Below are 26,075 nucleotides of genomic sequence, written 5' to 3' on the forward strand. Positions count from 1 at the left end.
TCCCCTAGATTCGTTCCCTGATACCGAGCTCACCCGGGCACACATACACTGTGCAGAGCTTCAGGAAAAACAACGCGATTTCAAAACTCCTCAAGATATCCGAGTGGGGTCTGTTTACGGAAAAACATTAAGATTTCGCTAACGGCCGAAAAGTACTTTTGATTTCGGATCAAATTTTTAAACTGTATTCTTAGAAGAGTTAAAATGGCTGAAACGCATGTTTTCAGAGTAATTTTTTAGGCGTTAAAACAAGCAGTGCAGATTCTTGAAAGCACTTAACGGACTTGCATTACGTCCTTTATCTTCATTTCTCGTCCATATAATGTTACGGTCACTGCTCTGATTTCACAGTTATACTGTGACGACGGAGAAGACTGTGCGTCAGTTCAGAGCCTTGAGCTTACAGGTTACACCCCGCGCTAGAAATACCATATCATCCCGCTTCACTAAAACACATACTGTACCAAGCGCGGCTCCAGAAGGGGGGCTGTGGGGGCGATAACCCCTCCCGAGACCAATTTTTATTGATTAGTGTATATTTATGTTTACTTAAATATTTAATTTCCTTATGTTAAACTTTTATCTCATCAAAAGTTGCATGGAGCTACTAAGGTTCTGTAACTTATTTGAAACCTGTAATTTGTAAATAATATTCCAAGGCCAATTAAACTATCAATTTTTTGCAACCTTTCTTTGTGCGATAGCCCCTCCCGAAAAGTCATCCTGAAGCCGCCATTCATCACATACACCCCTGACGAGGCGGGCGCCTTAGTGAAAAAATGCTTCCGGAAGCTCGCGTGTGTTCACTGCGCAGTTTTCTGCGCATGGCGCGTCGCCCTCATTAGCCCGTGGTCGGCGGGGCAGGTCTCGGACGACGACAAACCCCCCCCCCCCCCCCCCCTTCTCCCCCCCCCCGACGTAAGGCCCCTCGCGACTGCTGAGGGACGCGGGTTGCGACGCCGCGTGTGGAGAGCATTTCAAACAGCCGGCGGGCGCGCCGCGGCCCAATTAAACGACGAGACGAGTTCCACTTGGACGTGAGGGACCGCGCGTTGCCATGGGGACGGGATCGCGCCGACGCGCGCGCGCCGCCGTCGGCGTGACGTCACAGGGGGGGGAAAACTTTAAGATTCACTGAGCCCGGGTCGGTCGCACGAATAAATCTGTGTTCGCGCAATTTAATTATTTTTTTCCATCCTAAGAAATCGTTAAAAAAAAAAAAAAATCACATAAGTATCATTTCCACCAACACAACAAAATTTTGAAAGCAAACAGGTAAGATATTATGTTTTCCCTTCCCCCTCATTCAAATATGAAATTCTGCGTACGCACCTATTGGAGGTAAAATAAAGGTTGTTTGAATTTTTTTTTTGCATAATTACGAACTTAATAATGAAAGGGTCGTTGGGTTTGATGAGCGATATTTTAAATACTCTAAAATGCATGAATTATCGCTAAATAGTTTTAATTTTGGCTGCAAAATTGCACAAGCGAGTGGCGAACTTGAAAAAAAATGATCGGGAACTGATAGGGGGTGTCAAAGAATTTAAGGCTTCCCGTAGGGGGCGGTGGTGTATCTGCGACCAACGCACGCCAGCCAATTAGTTCAGTCCAGGAAGAGGGGAGAAGGAAGGGGCACAAATGCGTTTTAAGGTGATAGGGAGGGTGGTGTTAAGCCAAGAAAAACTTATGAACATGCCTCATTGCTGGTTTTCATTGCGTGTATTCTAGAAATCACAAAATGATCAAGAAAGAGGAATACACCGACACACAGAAGAAAAAAAAGCCAAAATCGGCCGATGTCAACTGTGTTGATGGGTAGACAGCACAGAGAAATTCTTTGGAAGGGATCGGCCAGAAACATTATCACGGGACAGACAAGCACAGTGGGCTAACGACGATACGGTTTGTAACAAGAGCAGTAAATACAAACAACAATCTTGGACAACGCAGCGACAAAACATATGAACCAAAAATTGGTTGTCTGTAAAGTCGGTTTACGGACGATAGTTTAACGTGACAACGTCATAACAAAACATTGATGAAATAATTTCATACTTTTATGAATAATATTGAATCATTTTTATTGAATTATCACTATTTTGTATGGACACAAAGAAGGAGTGAAATGAAATCTACAATTTAATTAATAAATTTACTTTTATTTGCACTAATTAGTTCAAATATGTTTATAACTTTAAAGAAGAGATTATTTTAACTATAACTTTTATACATGTTTGCTATTTAACTTCTTCCAATCCGTGTTATTCTGTTAAGGATAGGACGATGATAGGAAAAGTAGGAAACGAATGGGAGTGTTTCAAGTTTAATGTGCCTAAAAAAAAAGTCAAATCGATGGTTGTTCCAATCGAGTGGAAGAGAGATAGATGCGGCGCAAGCGTGCAATGAGCGTAACGGGACAATGAGTCATCCTTTTTCGTGCGTGCAGCCGGCGTTCATCGATTTACTAGACGTTGTCACGTCAAAAGATAATCTTGACAAAATAAGGACAAGCGACGCACATGCGAACACAGAGATCAAATTAAACATATATATTCTGGACAACACAACGACGACGGCAACAGACAAACACATGGGACTTCCCAAGAGAAAACTATGTTTGCTACGATATAAAATTTTAATATTTAAGTGTATGAAAGTCACGTATTTGTTGAAAACCTGTCCGTGGCCCAACTAACTGTACGCAAGAAAATAAATAATTAAATATGATCACAAAATCTTTGCCAGAGTTGAGACACAGAATTGAAGAGGTTATTGTTTACATTACTCCGGACGTGTTAAACGAAGTGTGAGAAGAATTGGACTTTAGGTTGGATGTGTTCCGTATAACTAAAGGTGCACAATTGAACATTAGTTTTAAAAAATGTTTGTTTACCTTCGATTTTATGTATTGGTTGTAAATAGTCTAAATTTAACTGTTGTAAACCACTGAAACCGGGACATACTATTATGGTTATCCTGTTATAAACACCAATGACTTCACGTTGGAAATTGTCATTAGCAGCCAGTCCCTATTAACTACCACACATGCCACTTAATTACGTACTTTGCCTTAACGAAGCAACATATTTAAAAACCAAACGATAAAATATTGTTTATGGCCTAAAAAAACTAATGGAAACCAAGATGGATGCGTGTTTTGCGTCCTACTTCTCGTCTTTAACCACCCCGAATAAACACACTAATCATTCCACCACAATATAAATTTAACGGGACTTTTCTTCCTTCAAATATTTTTTTCAGCTTCTTTATTATTTGCCGGGTGCTGTGTTACATGATCTGTCTTACTTAAATTTTAGTTATATCTGCGGCACTGCCTGCGATGTTTTCCGTACAACGAGTTGATTTACTGCGTCATTAAAGTGACTGATATGCCACTTTAATTAAGGTTTACGGAAAAAAAATTCTACGAGAACTTGTGAGCAAAGATTGATACGACAGCCGTAATTAGTCAAATAAGGCGATGCGAAAAAGAAGGATTAAGTAATGGATTAGTTTTTTTTTAGCGACGAAAAGTTGACGATGATATAATTATAACCGAATTAATAAACGGTGTATGCAGTTCGGAAAAAAATACATACTTTGACAAAGTGAGTACTTATGAAAATAAAAGTATGTTACAATGACTGAATTTAATAAAAATATTCATTGTGATATATTTTGTAGTCAATTTGGGAAAAGGTTAGTTTTTGACATTTAATTAATTCGTATTTAAAATAACGCTATCATCCCGCCGGTTTAGAAATTAAATTGGGAAACCCTTTCTTTTATTTTTTTTATTCCCCTCTCGTCTCCTTACCATAATATGTTGCAGATTCTCGTCTTGTGCGCAAGAGTCAATCACTCACCAACAATTTGTAATACAGAACTGTCAAAATAAGCTTATGTAAACATTAATGACAAAATATTTTATTTATTCTTTACATTTGGTATTCGAATATACACACTATTTAAAAAAAATCATTATAGTTAATGTTGTGGTTTGACGTAGAGCATATTTTAATGTACTAGTTAACGTTATTCAAACTATTATTCTTATTATTATAAAAGCCTGGTATTTTTACGTGGCAGGATGAACGAATTCTGGGACCTGGTTCTTAGAGTCTAATTCTGGTATGCGCTAGTGCACCATATTTCTGGTACGTGTGGTTACACCAGAGATACTGTACCTATGAGTTCAGATGGAGCATGTGCTAGCAAAAGTTAGGTAGAACTAACAGGACAGCGGCTAAGCAATGACCGTGAAGTTTCTCTTCCCATTATGGCGGTAAGGAAATCCACGTTATGGTTTCTTACGGACAAAAACAAGAATGTTCTTTGAATGATTTTTCTATATGAAAGATTGATTTAAAAACATTTTTAAGGACATACGCTATTCCAATACTGAAAAAAAATTAAAATAGTATTACCATTGTTAACCTAAATTTCATTAACATTGAAAATACAGTAAAAAAATTTTGGACTTCAATTTTTTGGTATTTATTCCCTAGTTTTCTGGCTGTGTACGTAAAGTATTTTCTGTAAACTATACTTCTATGTGCTGGAACTCTTTGAAAGTTATTTTTGTGCACATTGAGATGGCCGTGATAAGGTGTCAATTTTTTTAGTCATAATAAATTTTAAAAAGATATAATTAAGCTATGTTTTTGTTCTTTTAGGCCTAATTAGAACTCCTAAATTTGCAGTAACTCTGCTTCGTTTTTTTTTATTTATGGGTTAACACCTAGACGTGGTATCTCAGTATAAGTGATTTTTAATATATAATTTTTTTTCATTTTTAGATAAATTATTCCTTAACCAGGATCCAGGGTACCACACGGTCAGTAGTAAAGACATGATTAAGTACCAAACATTCAAACTTTCCCAATTATATGTTATTAGGATAGGATTACAATAACGTTTTTATAGTTCAGTTTATTACTCTGTTTTAAAAATAAAGGTTAGCCAGCTACAGTGTAGTTTGCGCAGTGTTTTTTTTTTTAAATAGATTTTGCAGAAAAAATCTTTTATAAAAGTGTATTAGTTTTAGGAAGTACTGTTTGTTGCTAAGATCTTAATAAAGTTCCCAGTGAAGATTTTTAATTTGACTGTGTTGGGCTTATCTTCAGATAATTTCCATGCATTTTAATGCTGCATTCTTTAAGTCTCTCCGACGTGATTTATTGCACGCTCACACATTATCTAGTTTTCCCGCTTCTTCCGTAATTGCATTTTATTTTCCTGTCTCGCATCTTCGCAGAAAGTTTTTTTTAAATTTATTATCCTGATTTCTTATCCGGCATCCATTGTCGGCGTCTAGAATGTTTGTCAGCGAAAGACTCAAGTTGCAATAAATGTGTGAACATATCAGCATATCAGGGTGTTTTAATACAATTATTTGGACATACGCCATTGCATTTTACACTGTTTTTCATGGGAAGAAATTGATGATTGCAAATTAAGAATTTAAATAAAAGTGAAAAATCAAATCCACAGAAAACAATCATAAATCAAGTTTCGTTGTCTGTCTGCATTTCTGTCAGTGTTGAAACTGTCTCTTGCTAGCCCACTGTGTTTATCTTTGCTGTTAATTTTTTTTTTCAAGATTAAATTCCTTCCACGGAATTTTTGTTACGTCGGAAATTTAAGTTTGAAATTTTTCATCTGTGCTGTCGTCGTTGTGTTGTTCATGGGAAGCCTACAACTCACGTAGTTTCGGTTCCCTACCACGTTCGTGCAACTTCGAATTTCTCTCAAAAATTGAAATTAAAAAATATCGAAGGGTTAGGTTAGGTCAGGTCAGTCACAACATGCTTGTTTTCATTGGAAACTTCTGATTTAGCGGCTGAAGTGGCGTTAGTACTAAAACGCAAAACTTCGGAAATCTTCGGAAATTCTCGCAGGGAACCGAAACTATGTGAGTTGTAGGCTTCCCGTTGTCCGTAATAACTGTTTAGGTTTGTCATTTGGCTTATCTGACATCATCTGCGGCCAGAATCAAGCAAATGGCATTATCGGCGGCCAGAATCACGCACATGACACCATCGGTGGCCAGCTGACCGCGTGTGGAGCTGCGACCACCTTCAGGAAGCGGCAAGTGTGCGCTCTTCCTCAGTAGTTGACACGCACTCTCTGGCCGCCTAGTTTGCAGGGGGAAGCCTTCATTTCACAGACGAGAGAGCCACACCCGAAGTTCCCCGAAGTTCAAGCTCGCTTTTTTTTTCCCCGTTCTATCTCATTGTATAAACCGGTGTTGCATTAAATTTTGCGTTCGTATTAGGATAGGTTAGCTACATTATAAATACGTTAAAACATTGTGGATGGTTGGTTATATTAGGTAAGTATAGCTACATTAAAAATACTGTAAAATCATTCTATGGTTGCTAAGCAAATAACTTTTTAATACGTAGCTATTCAGGGCTGGAAACAGTTTACATGACTTCACAATATCTTTAATGTAGCTATCCTAACCAAATCAAGCGTCCACAATGTTTTAAAGTATTTATAATGTAGCTAACCTAACCTTTTACAATGAACAAAAAAAATGGGTGCGTGTACTTAGGTACGCGCGTGAGAAGTTTTACTTCTTTGGCATCATTAAAAAATAGTTTTTAATTGCATGCAAAAATAGTGCGTGGAGTCCCTCCGCGCGGAAGAAGTGAAACTTCGTAATGTGGAAATGAAAATAGGAAGGTGTAGAAATTGATTTTTAGTGAAATCACATTGTATCAAATCAAACTAAAATAAATCATGAAATCATACAACATTAAAAGCTTATTATTTAATTAAGCAGACGGGTTCGCACCAAGGAGAAAATTGACGCGGTGCGACCTCGTGGACATAGAGAAATGACGCACACTCACTATTTATGTGTCTATGAAACATTATTTTTTTTTCTGCAATTTAAATTGTAATACACAAAAAGGGTATTGAAAATTGAAACAAATATGGCGACACTACAAACTGTCAGGATCTTTATTTTTTTCTTACTCTCTACTTAGTTCCTTACAATAGCATTCACTCTCGCTCTCTCTCCTTCTATACCCCCTCCCCAGGAGCGTTGTACGTTTAACGCAACCTTGTTGGAAGTCTCATTCGAAGTATATCTTCAAAAAAACCGAAGATGCACGATCGGGAGTTCGGCTCTCTCGTCTGTGAAAAGAAGACTTCCCGTGTGTAGGAGGCCTCGCGGCGTGTGCACACTGGCCAGCACGGAGGCCAGAAAGTGCGTGCCAACTATTTTTTTAAAAAAAAGAGCGCACACTTGGTTGTGGCGGCCACGCGTGTCGCAGGGCCTGGAGGTGGTCGCAGCTGCTCGCGAGGTCAGCTGGCCGCCGACGGTGTCAGTTGCGTGATTCTGGCAGCCGATAATGTCATTTTCGTTATTCTGGCCGCTGATGGTGTCACTTGCTGGATTCTGGCAGCCGATAATGTCATTTTCGTTATTCTGGCCGCTGATGGTGTCACTTGCTGGATTCTGGCAGCCGATAATGTCATTTTCGTTATTCTGGCCGCTGATGGTGTCACTTGCTGGATTCTGGCAGCCGATAATGTCATTTTCGTGATTCTGGCCGCTGATGGTGTCACTTGCTTGATTCTGGCAGCCGATAATGTCATTTTCGTTATTCTGGCCGCTGATGGTGTCACTTGCTGGATTCTGGCAGCCGATAATGTCATTTTCGTGATTCTGGCCGCTGATGGTGTCACTTGCTTGATTCTGGCAGCCGATAATGTCATTTTCGTGATTCTGGCCGCTGATGGTGTCACTTGCTGGATTCTGGCAGCCGATAATGTCATTTTCGTGATTCTGGCCGCCGATGGTGTCAGTTGCGTGATTCTGGCAGCCGATAATGTCATTTTCGTTATTCTGGCCGCTGATGGTGTCAGTTGCGTGATTCTGGCAGCCGATAATGTCATTTTCGTGATTCTGGCCGCCGATGGTGTCAGTTGCGTGATTCTGGCAGCCGATGGTGTCAGTTGCGTGATTCTGGCAGCCGATAATGTCATTTTCGTTATTCTGGCCGCCGATGGTGTCAGTTGCGTGATTCTGGCAGCCGATAATGTCATTTTCGTTATTCTGGCCGCCGATGGTGTCAGTTGCGTGATTCTGGCAGCCGATAATGTCATTTTCGTGATTCTGGCCGCTGATGGTGTCACTTGCTGGATTCTGGCAGCCGATAATGTCATTTTCGTGATTCTGGCCGCCGATGGTGTCAGTTGCGTGATTCTGGCAGCCGATAATGTCATTTTCGTGATTCTGGCCGCCGATGGTGTCAGTTGCGTGATTCTGGCAGCCGATAATGTCATTTTCGTGATTCTGGCCGCCGATGGTGTCAGTTGCGTGATTCTGGCAGCCGATAATGTCATTTTCGTGATTCTGGCCGCCGATGGTGTCAGTTGCGTGATTCTGGCAGCCGATAATGTCATTTTCGTTATTCTGGCCGCCGATGGTGTCAGTTGCGTGATTCTGGCAGCCGATAATGTCATTTTCGTGATTCTGGCCGCCGATGGTGTCAGTTGCGTGATTCTGGCAGCCGATAATGTCATTTTCGTGATTCTGGCCGCCGATGGTGTCAGTTGCGTGATTCTGGCAGCCGATAATGTCATTTTCGTGATTCTGGCCGCCGATGGTGTCAGTTGCGTGATTCTGGCAGCCGATAATGTCATTTTAGTTATTCTGGCCGCTGATGGTGTCACTTGCTGGATTCTGGCAGCCGATAATGTCATTTTCGTGATTCTGGCCGCTGATGGTGTCACTTGCTTGATTCTGGCAGCCGATAATGTCATTTTCGTGATTCTGGCCGCTGATGGTGTCACTTGCTGGATTCTGGCAGCCGATAATGTCATTTTCGTGATTCTGGCCGCCGATGGTGTCAGTTGCGTGATTCTGGCAGCCGATAATGTCATTTTCGTGATTCTGGCCGCTGATGGTGTCAGTTGCGTGATTCTGGCAGCCGATAATGTCATTTTCGTGATTCTGGCCGCCGATGGTGTCAGTTGCGTGATTCTGGCAGCCGATAATGTCATTTTCGTGATTCTGGCCGCCGATGGTGTCAGTTGCGTGATTCTGGCAGCCGATAATGTCATTTTCGTGATTCTGGCCGCCGATGGTGTCAGTTGCGTGATTCTGGCAGCCGATAATGTCATTTTCGTGATTCTGGCCGCCGATGGTGTCAGTTGCGTGATTCTGGCAGCCGATAATGTCATTTTCGTTATTCTGGCCGCTGATGGTGTCAGTTGCGTGATTCTGGCAGCCGATAATGTCATTTTCGTGATTCTGGCCGCTGATGGTGTCAGTTGCGTGATTCTGGCAGCCGATAATGTCATTTTCGTTATTCTGGACGCTGATGGTGTCAGTTGCGTGATTCTGGCAGCCGATAATGTCATTTTCGTGATTCTGGCCGCCGATGGTGTCAGTTGCGTGATTCTGGCAGCCGATAATGTCATATTCGTGATTCTGGCCGCTTATGGTGTCAGTTGCGTGATTCTGGCAGCCGATAATGTCATTTTCGTGATTCAGGCCGCCGATGGTGTCAGTTGCGTGATTCTGGCAGCCGATAATGTCATTTTCGTTATTCTGGCCGCCGATGGTGTCAGTTGCGTGATTCTAGCAGCCGATAATGTCATTTTCGTGATTCTGGCCGCCGATGGTGTCAGTTGCGTGATTCTGGCAGCCGATAATGTCATTTTCGTGATTCTGGCCGCCGATGGTGTCAGTTGCGTGATTCTGGCAGCCGATAATGTCATTTTCGTGATTCTTGCCGCCGATGGTGTCAGTTGCGTGATTCTGGCAGCCGATAATGTCATTTTCGTTATTCTGGCCGCTGGTGGTGGCTTGTACAAGAACTCTATCTTTGCTCAACAATGATAAGTTTACAAGCTAGCAGAAACTGTTTATGCATTTTTTAATTTTTTTAATTTTTTATTAATTTATTTTTATTTTTAAATATTTTTTCTTGTAATTTTATGATATCAAAGAAAACATGTGGTGGTTTTCTCTGTGTGCTTCCGATTAATCTGGTCAATATTATGATGGTTTTCTCCGTGTGCTTCCGATTATTATTGTTAATATTATGGTGGTTTCCTCAGTGTGCTCCTGATTATTCTTGACAATATTTTGATGGTTTTTCCCGTGTTCTTGCAATCATTCCTGTGGTTTCTTCAAGTGTTTCTGACTATTCTGAGAAACCGCTCTCTGCATGGATTTTTTTTTTGTTCTAATGAGACATGTCATTTTATTTGGAGTTACATTTAATTCGATAATTTCTGCTACTAAATCAAAACTTGCAATTTTTTTATGAGGTGGAATTAACAAATATCATTACTCAGTCAAATTAATATTACGCCATGAGACATCTGTGGAGCACCAACATGCAAGACGAACTTCCTTTTCCTTGGAGTCTAACGAAGCCATCCTTCTTTTGCGATCGATAGTGAGCATCCCGCATCCCGCATAAAATAACTAAATATTATTTACCTGCAAGCAACATGTGGCGACATCTGTTGTTGAAAAGCAGAACTACATGCATAAAGTACTTTTGCATGAGATATATTAATTCTCGCTGATGAAATATTAAAAAATTTCTATTTAAGTATTGAATCTAATTTAAAACACTCAATTGGTATCTGGCATTAGTCTCAGTAACTAATATGCTTTCCGATTTGGGATCTGACGCTGTATCGAAAGAACATAGGTGTAAGTTTTGCAGTAAAGAGTTTATCTTGAGAAAGAATAAAAGACAACACGAGAAGAATGACTGTGTTAAAAATCCACTGCGCAATATGATAAGTTGTGTTCGATGTAGCAAGTCGTTTACGCGGAGAGAGAGCCTAAAAAGACATGGCAGAACTTGTAGCGCCAAGCCTGTGTACAAGCTAGAGGACAACGATGAATCTACTAGCCTAAGGAAGAGTGATCTGCATTACGACAATAATTTTCTTGGCTCTTCCGATCTCGACAAAGAACTTAAATTGAAGAAGGTTGATGATTTACGGAAGAATGAAGACAATGGAAGAATCCTTAACGTGAAAAGTGAGAATATATTCCAGCCGAATTCAAGTAGATCTTTCCTACTTTGTAAAAATGATGGACTCCTAAAAAGGAAGCATGAAGACGATGAAGACACTTCAACATCATCAACATCGAATTATTACGGTAAATTGGGTGAAGACGATTCCTTCTACGGTGATTGTTACAGTGACTCTGAGGCTGTTGACAAAGACATAGACTATGATGAAGCACCTAAAGCTGCCAAGATCGAAGAATGTGGCGGTGTCCTGAGACCGAAACGATGGAAACGACGTGATATATTAAATAAATCTGATCAAGCTTGTGATGATCACCGTCTCAAACATGAAAGTTACCCTGAGGTTGGTGGTAAAACGGAAGACACCAGAGATCATAATATTTATTATAAAGGTGCAAGGAAGATGGTGGTAGAAGAGAATGATTACACATCATGGAAAGATCCAAACATATTGGTTGACCGGCTAAGACTTCTACATGGTTCGCTTTGTGCAGGAAACTATTCGTGCATCAAAGAAATATCCTTCATACTCAAGGAACTGAGGAATGCTGGCTACATACAATAATGACTTGTTTTACTTGCATTTGTATAATGTAAAGCAATAAAATAAATAATTTAAATTATAAGAATGTAATGTTTTTATTTCTTGTATTATGATTTCTTACTAAGACTTAGATCTCGTAACTTGTGCTTCCTTTTTGCCTTTTTTAGTTGATGGAGCTTCCAAATGTGCTTCCTTATTCGATGATGCATCCAAAATGTGCTGCCTTTTCGTTGGCGCTGCTTCCAAATGTGCTGCCTTTTCGATGGCGGTGCTGCCAAATGTGCTGCCTTTTCGTTGACGGTGCTGTCAAATGTGCTGCCTTTTCGTAGTCGGTGCTTCCAAATGTGCTGCCTTTTCGTTGTTGGTGCTTCCAAATGAGCTGCCTTTTCGTAGTTGGTGCTTCCAAATGTGCTGCCTTTTCGTAGTCGGTGCTTCCAAATGTGCTGCCTTTTCGTTGTCGGTGCTGCCTATTCGTTGTCGGTGCTGTCAAATGTGCTGCCTTTTCGTAGTCGGTGCTGTCAAATGTGCTGCCTTTTCGTAGTCGGTGCTTCCAAATGTGTTGCCTTTTCGTAGTCGGTGCTTCCAAATGTGCCTTTACGATGACGGTGCTGCCTTTTCGTTGTCGGTGCTTCCAAATGTGCTGTTTTTTCGTAGTCGGTGCTTCCTATTGTGCTGCCTTTTCGTTGTCGGTGCTTCCAAATGTGCTGCCTTTTCGATGACGGTGCTTCCAAATGTGCTGACTTTTCGTAGTCGGTGCTTCCAAATGTGCTGCCTTTTCGTTGTCGGTGCTTCCAAATGTGCTGTTTTTTCGTAGTCGGTGCTTCCTATTGTGCTGCCTTTTCGTTGTCGGTGCTTCCTATTGTTTTTCCTTTTTTGAAGGTGCTTCCAAATGTGCTTCCTTTTTTGTTGATGGTGCTTCTATTTTTTTAATGTTGTTTTGACTCTAGTATTTTAGTAAATTGTTCTTGATTTGACTAGCGTATTGATCAAACCGGTTAATGTATATAAACGAGTCCTAGACAGCAGGACGCTCAGTTTGTTACTGCCGTCGACGGTGTACGGATCACCTAGTTTGTTTCTTCTGGTGCATAAGTCGTGTAATTGCCTGTTCTTGAGACTTCGATGGCATCTTTACCGACTTTAACGTCGAACTCGATGGAGGATGTACCATCGACTACGGGAACCATGACGTCAGTGTCGACGATGTTGGAGCAGATCCCGTTGGCAACGCCTCTGACAACACTGGAGGAGACTTCGATATGTGCTGTTCCACCATCAGCTGAAGTTTCATCAGCATTGAATACTTCAATTAATGAAGAGCCTACTTCGCATCAGTGCAAATACTGTGGTGCATCATTTACTATCACCTCAAATGCTCGCAGACATGAAAGAAGCGGTTGTTCTTATAATGTTCAAAGAATACAATTTCAGTGCAATAAGTGTAATAAACTAATTTCACGTCTCGATAGCTTACATCGTCATTATAAAAAATGCTCCGAGACGTATAATGAACCTGGTTATTAATTTGACTCATGTGTTGTACCGGCTAATGAGACTATATAAGTGATATGAACTTCAGTCCGTCTCTGGCTGCGGTGATGACCGGATCGGATAGACATTTAAAGTCATGTAAAAGGCTTAGTCCGTACAATAAGAAGACTGTTTGAATCGAGGAATCCAAAAGGCTTTAGTAATTTGTCAGTGTTTTTTTGTACTTGTAGTAGTGTATTGAATTTATGTAATAAAATTTTTTTAAAAGAACATGTGGTGTTTTTCTTTTCTCAAACCTAACACTTTTTTTAGTATTTTTTTAAATTAAAGTTGTTTTGTATCGGCCAGGGATCGAACCAAGGACCTAAGTCGATCCAATCAATCATTATATGGATTACAAATTTATTTAATGAATTTTGAACTTTTTCCCGAATCTCTAGCATTACAATTACGAATTTCCAATATGGTGGTCTTGTTGACTGGTAGGATGATGGTAGTAGATGATTTAAAGTCTCTTTACGAATTTTGAACATGGTTTATTGAAATTATTATTTTTTACATAAAATTAAACATTATTGCATCGATTCGGTATCGAACCGAGGACAGGAGCTGATCGAATCAATATGTAAGTTAATGAGTGATTTATTTAATGAATTTTGGAATTTTTCCCGAATTTCTAGCTAAATAATTACGGATTTTCAAGATGGTGTCCAAATTTCAAGATGGCGGGTGTCACAGTAATAATAAATGATTACTGCACTCTAGCGGATAAGAACTAAACTAACATGATGTCAGCGCACTCTCGCCAACGAAAACAAAATGGTGGTCTCCAGCAGCGAAGACAAGATGGTGGACATGACGTCATACTAGGTGACGATATATATGCTTTGAAAAAAGTGGTGGGAGTCAGTCTGCCTGCGTCCACTGTGAGGGAAGGATCGGACGCCATTTTTAATTTTTTTGCCCTCGTCGGGTTCGAACCGAGGACTCCGAACTCCGTGTCGTAAATGTATGTTTTTTTTAAATATTTTATTAAAATTTTATTAATTTAATTTTTTTATAAATTTTAAAAAAAATTTCATTAAAATCGGATAATAAATAAAAAAGTTAAAGATGGCGGACGTAACGGAAATTGCAACGGTGACGTCATAATTCAAAATGGCGGAAAACAAAATGGAGGAAAGTTCGAGAAAACAAAATGACGTCATCCAAAATGGCGGATCCAAGATGGCGGATCCAAAATGGCCGCCGGGGTCAAGGTCAAGGTCAAGGTTACAACCATCCAAGATGGCCGCCGTGACGTCACAATCCAATATGGCGGTCGACAATCATCAATCCACAGCCTGGAAGCCTGTGCCAGTATGCCCTATTATATACTACTGTGATTCTTGCCGCTGATGGTGTCAATTGCGTGATTCTGCATATTTAATAGTACTAAACTGGTTTTTGAAGTGAATCTTCTAATGCGACTTCCAACAAGGTTGCGTTAAACGTTTAACGCTCCTGGGGAGGGGGAATAGAAAGAGACAGAGCGAGAGTGAATGCGTGTTTCATAGACACAATAATAGTGAGTGTGTGTGTCATTTCTCTATGTCCACGAGGTCTCGCCGCGTCAATTTTTCTCATTGGGGCGAACCCGTCCGCTTAATTAAATAAACAGCTTTTATCGTTGAATGATTTCATGATTTAGTTTAGTTTGATTTGATACAATATGATTTCACTAAAAATCAATTTCTACCCCTTCCTATTTTCATTTCCACATTACAAAGTTTCACTTCTTCCGCGCCTAGGGACTACACGCACTATTTTATTTTTAATTTGCAGGTGCCAGAGAGATCAGAATAGTTGTAGGGTCGTCGGGAGAAACTTAAGTGTTCCCGGGGGAAAAACGCTTTGTCGGACCCCTCACCGTTACGTAATGTAAAACCTTTTAAATTATATATTATATAAAGACTGACTGTAAATGTAATCTTCACGTGTTGCGTAACTTTCAAGGTTTCCAATTCATTGTATCAGCAAGAGACTTATAATTTTCGCCTGACTATCAGGATTTTGCAACCCCCCCCCCCCCCCCCCAACCCCCAAAAAACCCTCTCGTCGTTCCCAACACATTCGCTCTGCAACGTCAGATCCGAGAATCACAATACGCAACTAGGTCAGTCCTGTACTTACACAAATAGACTTTCCCCCCCCCCCCCCCCCCCTCACTCACGTATTTACCCAAGATATTATTTTAAAACATAAATATTAAATCGTTTAAACCAAATCAATTTAATAACATAAGATTACAGTTAACTGTAATTAAAAGTTAAGAGCTTAAATTGTAAACCAACAAATAACTATTATAGAAATTTGCTATGCTGAACCATAAATGTAACGTCTCAAACCCATTGCCAATGCGCACTATCAATTTGTGAAATAAACACGGCTAGCCCGAAAAGGATTTTTTTATTTTTTATTTAATTTATTTTGTTAACTCGGCCGCGCATTGCCGGGGCAGGAGGACAAATGACACACGACTCGTTATCCATACCTCCCCCCCTCCCCCCCCCCCCCTTTTTTTTATCTTTTATTGGTCGCTTCGCTCGCTTTCCTTCACTTCCTGCGGGCATTGTGTGTGTGGGGGAGGCGATATTTATGACGTAACGCCCCCCCCCCCCCCCCTTTTTTGCTTTCCTGTACGTCACGGGCCTGGGGGATCGCTGCGTCGCTTTTCCCCGAGCCATTGTGCGCGCGCTCTGTTGTTCTCGCGGCTCGTAATCTGCCCGGGCGCGTCGTCAGTATTTAATGCAGTTTCGTTTTCGTCCCGCGTTTCTCCACCCGGGATGACTTTTTTTTTTTTTTTTAAAGTCAACTTTTAAAGTGATTTCACTGCCATGGGGATTAAAGAAGATACCATGAACTCTCTCACAATCTTAATTTGTTAATTTTTTTTAGATTAGGTACTATTCAGGGAAAAAAAAATTGAAAGTTCTGAATTTTTTTTTTTTTTAGTTCCTCACGTTTTATTTAATGATTATATTAAGCGGCATTGCGATATTTCAATTAGTTTACAGTTTGGATTAGTTGTTTCTTTTAGGTTAGGTTAGCTACTTTTAAAGTACTGTCGACTCGTGTGAATTATTAGGTTAGCTGCATTTAATTTTTTGTAAAATCGTTAAAACGTTTGGTTGGATTAGCTTTATTAAAAATATTTTGTTTTGGACAAATTGTACACAGATATACAATTTTCGGAATTTTCTTATTTTTTTTTTTTTTTGTTTTTCGGTAGAGCACGTACCCTAGAAAACTACCCTTCATTTTTTTGCAGGCTCGCACTTAAAATTTAAAGCTGATAGGGTCTTTTAAGCAATTATAGGCTTATCTTTGAAAGATTTGTGCAATGGGAGTGCATGACTTGATGGCGTATGTCCAAAAACTTACATCAAGTCAATTATAGGCTTATTCATTTTGGCTTTATCGTCCTGTAACGACAGCCAAATCATTAGAAACGGCTAAAACTTAACATCACAATTAAAAAAAGAAGTTTTTATAGGACTCTTCGTGTACGGATGCCATAAGCTTATCCAGATGATTGGCACAGTCGGTGGTGCTGGTTGGCCATTGGCGTGGATGGCCGCACTACGTATCACAGGGTAGTCTCATCTCATTGTCCATACACAATACTGGTTATGAATTCCTCAAGTTGAGTCATGAATGGCAGCCCCATATGCCATCAATAATCTCGTTGGTGGTCAGGCACAATCTTGGCAAGGCCTGCTGAACCATTCCACCATGCCGTCAGACTGAGGATGTAAGCGTGTAGTCCTGGTTTTCTTTTTGACGTGACAACGTCTAATAAATCGATGAACGCCAGCTGCAAGCACGAAAAAGGATGACTAATTTTCCCGTTACGCACATTGTCCCGTTACGCTCATTGTACGCTTGCGCCGCATCTATCTCTCTTCCACTCGATTGGAACAACCATAGATTTGACTTTTTCGAGGCACATTAAACTCCAAACACTCCCATTCGTTTTATACTTTTCCTATCATCGTTCTTTCCTTAACAGAATAACACAGATTTGAAGAAGTTAAATAGCAAACATGTATAAAAGTTATAGTTAAAATAATCTCTTCGTTAAAGTAATAAACATATTTGAATTAATGAGTACAAATAAAAGTAAATTTATCAATTAAATTGTATATTTCATTTCACTCCTTCTTTGTGTCCAAAAAAAAATAGTGATAATTCAATAAAAATGATTCAATTTTATTCATAAAAGTATGCAATAATTTCATCAATGTTTTGTTATGACGTTGTTACGTTAAACTATCGTCCGTAAACCGACTTTACAGACAACCAATTTTTTTCCCCAAGTAACCGACACACATCCTGGAATATGGCGGTTTTAAAACTGCAGCCCTGGTCTGAGTGCATCTCCATCGGTAACTCGAATCTGCAGATGAAGTTGTTTACTAATGCATCCCCCATGGCTTCTTGGTTAGAAACAGAGTAAGCCTGCGGCCACTTACTGAAGTAATTAATCACCACCAGGATATACCGGTTTACCATCTTTAATCTAGAGAAATGGCCCAGCAATGACAATGGTTACTGTCTCGAATAAGGCTCCAACATTGTAGGACCTCATTTTTCCACGACTACGGTACTGTGGCCCTTTTTTTGGCCGAACATGTGTCACGTGGTTAACACCAAGCTTAAATCCTGACGGTACCTCAACCAGTAGATATTTTGACGAATCCTGTAGAATCATAAATTATTTCGCTTCAATTATTCCGTGGTTTGGATCATTATTTTTTAATATATTCGTAATATAACCATTTTTAATTGTTTATGAAATGTTTTATCAACTTTAGCATGTATTTATATGCAGGTATTTAGGACCATTATGGCAAAATTTTTATGTCAGACCTGACATGTATTGAAAGCACGAAAATGGTTCGTATGGAGTTTTAAATTAACCGATCGTATGTAACCTTTCCCGTAAACTCTTCATTGTTAGTATATCATTCTTGTGTCAATAAGAATTAGTTTTTTTTTTTTGTGTCAAATCATAGAAATTTGTGTCTTCAGGGTTTTGGGAAAACCTAATTCTTATCGACTTACGCACATTATATTAAAAATGAAGTGTTTATGACAGAAGTTACATACAAACGGTTAATTGAAACCTGCAAATCACATGATTTCAGGTTTCCAGTACATGCCAGAATAAACATAAAAATTATCCTTTAAGTTAATGAAAACCGTTTAATAAGTAATTATTAAGTTGATAAAACCTTTTATAAACAATTAAACATGGTTATTGTTTATTTTATTTAAAATTCACGAGCAAAAACTTTAAAATCATAGAAAAATAATTACCAGTACTACCCTCTTAAATACGATGTCTGATATCTGGCCTCACAATTTAGACTTCAGCATATCCAATCTCCTCATAGGCCTAAATATATTATTTTATTTTTGCAGCTCCGAATTATTTCCTCTCGTTTATCTCCGCTCTTCCAGTGTGTGCCACGCCCGAGATAGCCAATCTGCAAGCCCGCGAAACGAGCGGTGAAGTATTTATGCCCTTCTTTATGGCAAAGCGGGCGTTTTACCTTATTTGTTTGAAGCTCCTCGCTCCTGTACTATAAATGATGCATATTTCATACGGCCGCTTTCCTTTTAAAGAGGTACGTTTCCCCAATCCAGCCCCGTTAAAGTTTTATATCCCTTTATTCACAAAGCTTCGTCCACCACAAAAGATTCCAGCTTTTTTTTTTTTTTTTTCAGGAAACTGGTTCTTATAAAGTAGAACGTTAAAATTATAGTCTTTCACTTGGATTGCGCGAACTCCCATTACTGATGTGAGAACACTGAACTTTCTGGAGCAGTAAATGTTGCTTGGTGTTAGTGAAATAAGCTCTTGCCGCAACATTCAATTTTTTTATTTTTGTATTTTCTAAAACCTGTTTTAATGGTCGCATAATAGGATTGCATCTCATAAAGAGTATCTCGCTACGTATTTCAGCATAATTTTGTAAGCAAACATCTACAAATCAGTAGTTATTTTTCATAACAAATATTTATTTTGAAATAATTTACAAACAATAACACATATCTGTACCTCAGAAACGAACACCATCATGTCCATCATTATTATTTTTTTATCAAATAAAGTTGGCCCGTGTCAGGGATGTACATTTTTCTCTCTATTTATAGTTATAGAGCCCTCATACAATTAAAGTCAGAATTGCAATTTTTATATACAACACTGCAACACTATTTCCCAAAAAAAAAGTTGTTTAAAAATGAAAACATGAAAGTATTTTCTTGAATATATAATTTTTTGACAAATAGGGTGTATAAAGAAATTTCTACTGCTAGTGAAAAATAAATAAATTAGACTAAATGAAGTTGAAACAAACCAAAAAAATTATCTACTACAAAAATAAAAATTTTGTGACCTCCAGAGTACAGTATTGATTATCTGAAGTTTTTTATTAGGAGTAAAAAAAAACATACTATTTTCCTCTTACAGTTAAAATTTTTTTGTTTATTTTGAATGGAAATCACTACCGAGAGGGTCAAGACGTCACAGCTGTTTACTTCTCATCGTTTCATTATTTCAGACGATTGTTGAAAATTCAGCAGTAACGGAACAAGTCGAACGTAGACGTAGCTCAGGATTAGCATACTGGCCTATGTCTTTAGCGGCACGGATACCAGGAGAACCAAGTGAAGTGGCAAACTGTAATAATTTTTTTTTGTGTAAAAGGAACAGAAATATTCATATCAAGTTAGTGATATTGGGTAATTTGTACATTCACATGAAAACAACTGTATCACTACAAAATAGTGTTCGCATTAATACTAGGTTCATATCCTTACCCGGGCATTTATACTTTGTGTTATCCCAGTACCTCAAGTAGATAAAGTTATTTGTTTACCGTTCCCTGAATAACTTTAAAGTATTAACTGCGCACATTAATAAGCATGATACAACAAAATGAAGTCATATTGTTGAATATTTGATTATCTTTTCCGTGGTACAAAAAAAATTCTTTAATGAAACATCAATTTAACATAAAATCAAGCGCAAATTTTCGTAATAAATGCTCAGTATAATCTCGAAAAATTGTTTCATAAATACAAAATATAAATATAGCCATGCGTTGTATAAAAATAAAAATATATTTCTTGTTTGTTTTAAAAACTATTTCTTGGCAACTGGTTTCCAAAGGAATGTTTTTAAAGGTGCAGAATTTTTCTTTGCGTGCAACAGGCCTGCATAATTATCACCACTACACTTCATATATTTTATCCAAAGTGTTAATTACAAATCCAACTAACTTCGAACTGTGAGCGCATATCGCGTCGTCGGTCGACGATGATCAGGGAGAGAGGGATTCAGGGGGTGGGGGGAGAATCCCGATGCGCATGTATCGATTCAATCGCAGGGGCAGTAATCCTTGTTCTCGCTGCGGCCAGTGTCCTTAAGCCGTGTCCTTAAGCCGTGTCCTTAAGCCGCGGGATTCAGAGATCAGTGGACTGGATTGCGGTCGGAGGTCGGATGCCGTGTAACGAAGGCGGAAGAAGAAACAACAAACACGTCAGATATTGCCGTCGTGGGTTCTGAAGCCCGAAGATCCACCGTTAGAAAAAAATTTCCGTAAAAATACCGTGTGTGTATGTATGTATGTATATATATATATATATATATATATATATATATATATATATATATATATATATATATATATTTGACAGATTCTACAGATACCACCGTAAAAAAAATCCAAAATTGACACTGTAATTCCTTTTTTTGCAAATATTTATGTCAGATTACTGGTACTGGGGAGATTGTACGTTTACAGGAAAACAATTGTATTACTACAAAATAGTGTTCGCAGTAATACTGGGTTCATTTATACGCTGTGTTGTTCCAGTACATCCAATTGTTAAAGTTATTAGTAAACCGTTACCTGAATAGCTTTCCATTATAAACTGCGCACATAATAGTAGTATTTATGTTGGGGCTCCGGGCACAGGGTTCAAGGGGAGAATGGGGTTCGCCATCTTGAATATATGCTTGCATATTTTATATAATATGTCTAGCATATCCCCATATAAACTTGTAACTCCATACAGAGTCCTAGCCCATTATAGACTGCCCTGAAAAATTTGTGATTGTGTTTTATTGATACCTATGAAATTACCTGTAGGATTTAAAATGTAAAGCGTGGGGCCCATGCAGAAGTAAGGATAGTAGAGAATAGCAGTCGATGAGAAAACTCACACAACAGATAATATCATTTGCAGTTAAATAAAATTGTTAGTGACCTAGGTGAACCATTTCATATTCAATTGCATGCACCCCACGTTTTTCTTTTTAAATCTTACTAGTATTTTCATAGCTATTAAAAAATTCATAATCACAAATTTTCAGGATAATCTGTAATGAGGTTAGGGATCTTGTTGGGGTTATAAATCTGTATGGGGTTAGGAAAAATTATTTTATAATTTTTATTCTGTTTTAAAAAACCTGGTAGAGTAATTTTTTTATTGAAATGTTTATTTTCTTATTAAATGTATTAATTGATTTTTATTAACTTTATCTAACTATTTTATAATCCAACATATTATTTTGAATTATATTTATCTATCTTAAGTACATTAGTCAGCTGAATATTATATCATCTAGTAATAAAAATTTCAGAATATTGTGACAATATTTTTAAAATTTTGAAATGTTCAAATGTACAAGCAATTAATTCCAAAGACGGATTAAGTGGATTTTAAACCGCCCAATTTAACTACATTGCTCAAAGGAAAAAAATTAAATAAATAAACCTAACAAAGTTAACGCCACCGAAAGTATAGGATTACCAGTCACATCAAACCCTTCTTTTTTATATTGTGTTTAATTTGCTTGTTCTCTTGTATCACTTTGCTGGTGTTAGAGCGTGGCGTGACTGTTTTTCTCGAAGCGTATTCGCGCGCGTTGCGTTACCTTTCAGCGCAGGCTCTGCACGAGGTAATTTATCCAGGCTTTCCAAAAATATCGCGTGGTTTGTTCCGTTATCTCATCATGCGTTGTTTGCATCCGTGTCGGATTACACATTCAGCGTACATGCGACCTCTCTCGCTACAGAAGTCCCAATGCTGCACATCCGACTCGATTTATGCCTTCTTTTTTTCACTTCGAACGACAATATTGCATCATTCTTTTTGCACGCGATAAAAATGTTTTTTTTTTTGCTCGCGGTTAAAGTCCGCAATTTTTTTTTTTTGCGCGGTCGTTAATTATTTCGTTGCCTTCCTGATAGGACGTCAGAAATGGCCGCTCGCTTTTTGATTCCTCTATGAACCAATATGCAAATTACCGATAACAGATATTAATCATCCTTTCATTACTTAACGTTCGCCTGATGATCGCGGACGTATTCCGTGCGACGAAACTATTAATCAGGGTTTTTTTTTTCGGGGGCGAAGAAAAGTTCCGTTTTATAACGGTGCGCTATTCTTTACAAGGTATAAGAACAAAGCGACGCGGAAAACAAATTTACCGTCTGATTTTCATTTTTCACTGCGCTAACATTGCTTCCCGCCTTGGGTGATTAAATAGCTCTGTCACACGAAAGGTTTTTTTTTTTCCTTCTTTTTTTTACACTATCGACGATTTAAACATTGCGGCGCCCGTATATCAAAATCAAACTGTATTCATGGCCAGACAGTCTCTATACGTGCTGATAATACAATTAAAAGTGGCTCTCCGAAGCGAAAAAATTATGCAACGTTTATTCACTGCAAATGGCTTTCGGTAATTTTCGTCGTGATTTCGTGTTGCATATTCACGTGATTTATTAACGATGGATTCCGTGTTCGACCCTCTTCATTATAGTGGCGTTGAAACTGTTTTTCAGAGGGGAAATGCTCTACCAACATCCATGGTCATCGAGAAAGTGATAGTGGGACAGGGGAGGGAGGGACAAAAATATCCCTGGAGCCCAATTGAGTTTTGAGATTTTGTATTTGTATTTTTAATACACGAGTTTACCCTGATAGTTGTACGATATCGCAAGTCTGTATTGTGATATATTTCTTTGGTAACCTTACAAGATATACGATACGCGCAGATTTCATTTACAGTTATGCCACGTTAAAGTTTAGTCTATATATATTTTTTTTTCTAAGTTACGTCTAATAAATTGATGAACGCCGGCTGCACGCACGAAAAACTGTCCCGTTACGCACATTGTTCCGTTACGCTGTGTCCCGTTACGCTCATTGTTTCGTTACGCTCTGTTCTGTTACGCTGTCGGCGAGTGCAGTAATAATAGGTTATGTTATAATTGACTAAAAAAAATTTGGTGATTCATATAATTGATGATATATATTTGATTACAGTTTATTTTCATGAAAACGTGTTCATAATTATATTTAAACTTTATAGCTAAACGCCAGTTTTTAAAATTAATTACAAGTCATCTACATGTGAACTGTTTCGTCGACTGTTTATAAAGTGAAGTGAAAAGTTAATGTGGTTTTCATTGCTTATTACAACAATTTCGGCAATAAAGGTTAATTATTCTTGCATTTTAAAAATCTGATTACTAGTATAATTTCAAGTATTTATTCTTTTATTATTAAAATAAAAATGATTCAATTTTATTCATAAAATTATTCAATCATTTCATCAATGTTTTGTTATGACGTTGTCACGTTAAATTATCGTCCGTAAACCGACTTTACAGACAACCAATATTTTTTATTAATGTTTGAAAATTTTACATCAAGTAACGGGTCGGTTCACAACAAAATCACCGGCCATTAGTTTCTCTCGACGGACCTGCCAACGTAACAACAACAGGATGCGCTTCAAATCTCTCTGATCACGCTTACCACCGGTAGGGGAGATTCTGGTTCGAATCCCGCGCCGTTGAAAGAATTTCACCTTCTATTTGCGAAGAACGCTGGCTGAAAATTATTTCAGGGACCTTCGTATATGTACGTCGATCTTCGTAAATCTACGGGCACTTGAGTTCACTTACTTTGAACGTGAATCCAAGAGAATATCCTTAGTGTAGGGGACGCACCACAACGCCGAAATACCACAACGCCGAACGTACAATAACGCCGAATACTATAACGCCGAATGTCAAAATTGACCACAACGCCGACAGCTAGAAAACTGCTGTGTACCACAACGCCGAAATACATTAACGCCGAAATACATTAACGCCGAAAAATGTAATTGCAGGACTGCCACAAAGGTTACGTTAGGTAAGGTTAGCACACAAATTCATTCAGTTGTTTTTCATTTTGCTCCTGTGGCCTCCCTTCCCCGCAAAATCTTTTTTCGGCGTTGTGGTAATTCGGCGTTGTGGTACACAGCAGTTTTATAGCTGTCGGCGTTGTGTTCAATTTTGACATTCGGCGTTATGGTATTCGGCGTTATTGTACGTTCGGCGTTGTGGTATTTCGGCGTTGTGGTAACGACCCCTTAGTGTATTAACAAAACATTAAAAAAACAGGTTACGTCTATAGTAATTATTATGTCCGTGTGTGTGTTACACCTTTGTTTAGAACGAAACATAAAACTCGAAAGTCGAAATACGGCGTAGTTTCTACAAATAATAAGTTATTTTATTTCTAAGAAATCTTCTTTCATTTGAGATTAAGAATTTAATAAATCAATTTTTTTACTGAAAAAAAATTTGCAGCAGTCACATTTTTTAGATGAAATCCCCTTTAAATCCTATCTTTAATATATAGAACTATTTTCGCATGTTTTTTTGCAATCTTTATGCTTTATGGATTTGTAATATTTTTTATCAATGTAAAATGGAATCTTACGTTTTTCGAGTAATTAAAGTGTAAATTTTAATAAATAGCCCAAAATTGTACATAATGATTTTAAAAAAAAATCGGATTTGAGTATTTTCGTTTTTTTTTTGCATTTTCTGAGAACATTTACCATAGTAATGTATGTATATATATATATATATATATATATATATATATATATATATTACACCATCAGAAAGTAGAGATTACAACGAACAAAAAGCCCACCGACGTTTTAAAAAAAGTTGATATTTTGACGTGAGAATTTTTGATTGAAAATTAGGGTGCTTTTTCGATATTAAGTCAAAATAAGGTGAAAAAAATAAATATTTTAAATCAAAAAATTTACAGTGTGTTTGGGACATAAAAAGGTAGGTTTTCACCAAATTTCGTGAAAAAAAAATTGTTTTGTAACAGATAAAAATAAAAAACCAAAAACTTGGTTATTTGAATTATTCACTTAACTTTTGAGGTTATGTGAAAAACGTGTAAATACAAAAGTTGTAGATGTTTTTACTACCTAAAACTTTGCTATTTCACTTTTTTCCATAGGACTTGTAGTTTTGCCAGAAATCGAGATAAACAGTTTTTTACCCTTAAAAACTCACCCCCTTCCACTTCCCGACCTCAGATCGCCCGTAAATTAATTTCCTTTCATTTTTGTTACATTCTCTTCCTTTTCCAATGGGTTTCATATTACTACTATTATTATTTTTTCACTTTTTACAATTTTAAAAGGCTTCAGCCCTGGTCTATAGGGGGTTGTGTAAATTAGTTTTTCCACTAGGTTTTTTTTTTTAAGTTTTGTACATGACTAAAGTTCGAACTTGTTTTTCTTACACTGATCCACTTACAAAGTATTTTCTCTTTTTGATAATTAAACGCACTATTTCACATAATAGGTTTTTTGACAGCGACCATTAAACTATTTACATCTTAATATTATAAAAATACTCATATTGCTCCATTCTAGCTTATCACAAATATATCATTATTTAGTTGATTTCTTTAGAACATTTAGTGGTCAATCTCTAGATTTTTATTGAAACACCAAACAAATGTAACTTACGTGAAACAGACGAAGTGGGGAATACTTTGCTTTTATTAAGATTTACATTGAAAAATAACTAGCTTTCGTACAGTTAAAGTGGTTCTGTTTTGACTCGGTTTTAGTCAAAACGTAG

At 38.0% G+C, this 26,075-nt stretch overlaps 1 protein-coding gene across 1 annotated transcript; it reads right to left on the bottom strand.

Moving 5' to 3' along the window:
* Positions 1 to 1,546: 1,546 nt before the first annotated feature.
* Positions 1,547 to 17,535, bottom strand: LOC134536318 (ribosome-binding protein 1-like). Its single transcript, XM_063376070.1, has 3 exons — positions 17,434 to 17,535; positions 7,263 to 8,167; positions 1,547 to 1,577 (listed from the first exon to the last, which is right to left on the bottom strand). The coding sequence occupies exons 1-3, from the start codon at positions 17,533 to 17,535 to the stop codon at positions 1,547 to 1,549; spliced, it is 1,038 nt and encodes a 345-aa protein (XP_063232140.1).
* Positions 17,536 to 26,075: the final 8,540 nt, after the last annotated feature.

The sequence above is a fragment of the Bacillus rossius genome, chromosome 10, assembly GCF_032445375.1.
Source record: "Bacillus rossius redtenbacheri isolate Brsri chromosome 10, Brsri_v3, whole genome shotgun sequence".
Taxonomy (NCBI): domain Eukaryota; kingdom Metazoa; phylum Arthropoda; class Insecta; order Phasmatodea; family Bacillidae; genus Bacillus; species Bacillus rossius.

Bases quoted from the DNA above. Each gene is read 5' to 3' on its own strand.
- LOC134536318 (XM_063376070.1), bottom strand. From the start codon at position 17,535: ATGGGGGATGCATTAGTAAACAACTTCATCTGCAGATTCGAGTTACCG. The intron at 8,168-17,433 runs GTGTGTCGGTTA...ATCGGCTGCCAG, and splicing joins AAACCGCCATATTCCAGGAT to AATCCAGCAAGTGACACCAT. The intron at 1,578-7,262 runs GTGCGCTCTTTT...CGTTGGTCGCAG, and splicing joins CGTGGCCGCCACAACCAAGT to ATACACCACCGCCCCCTACG.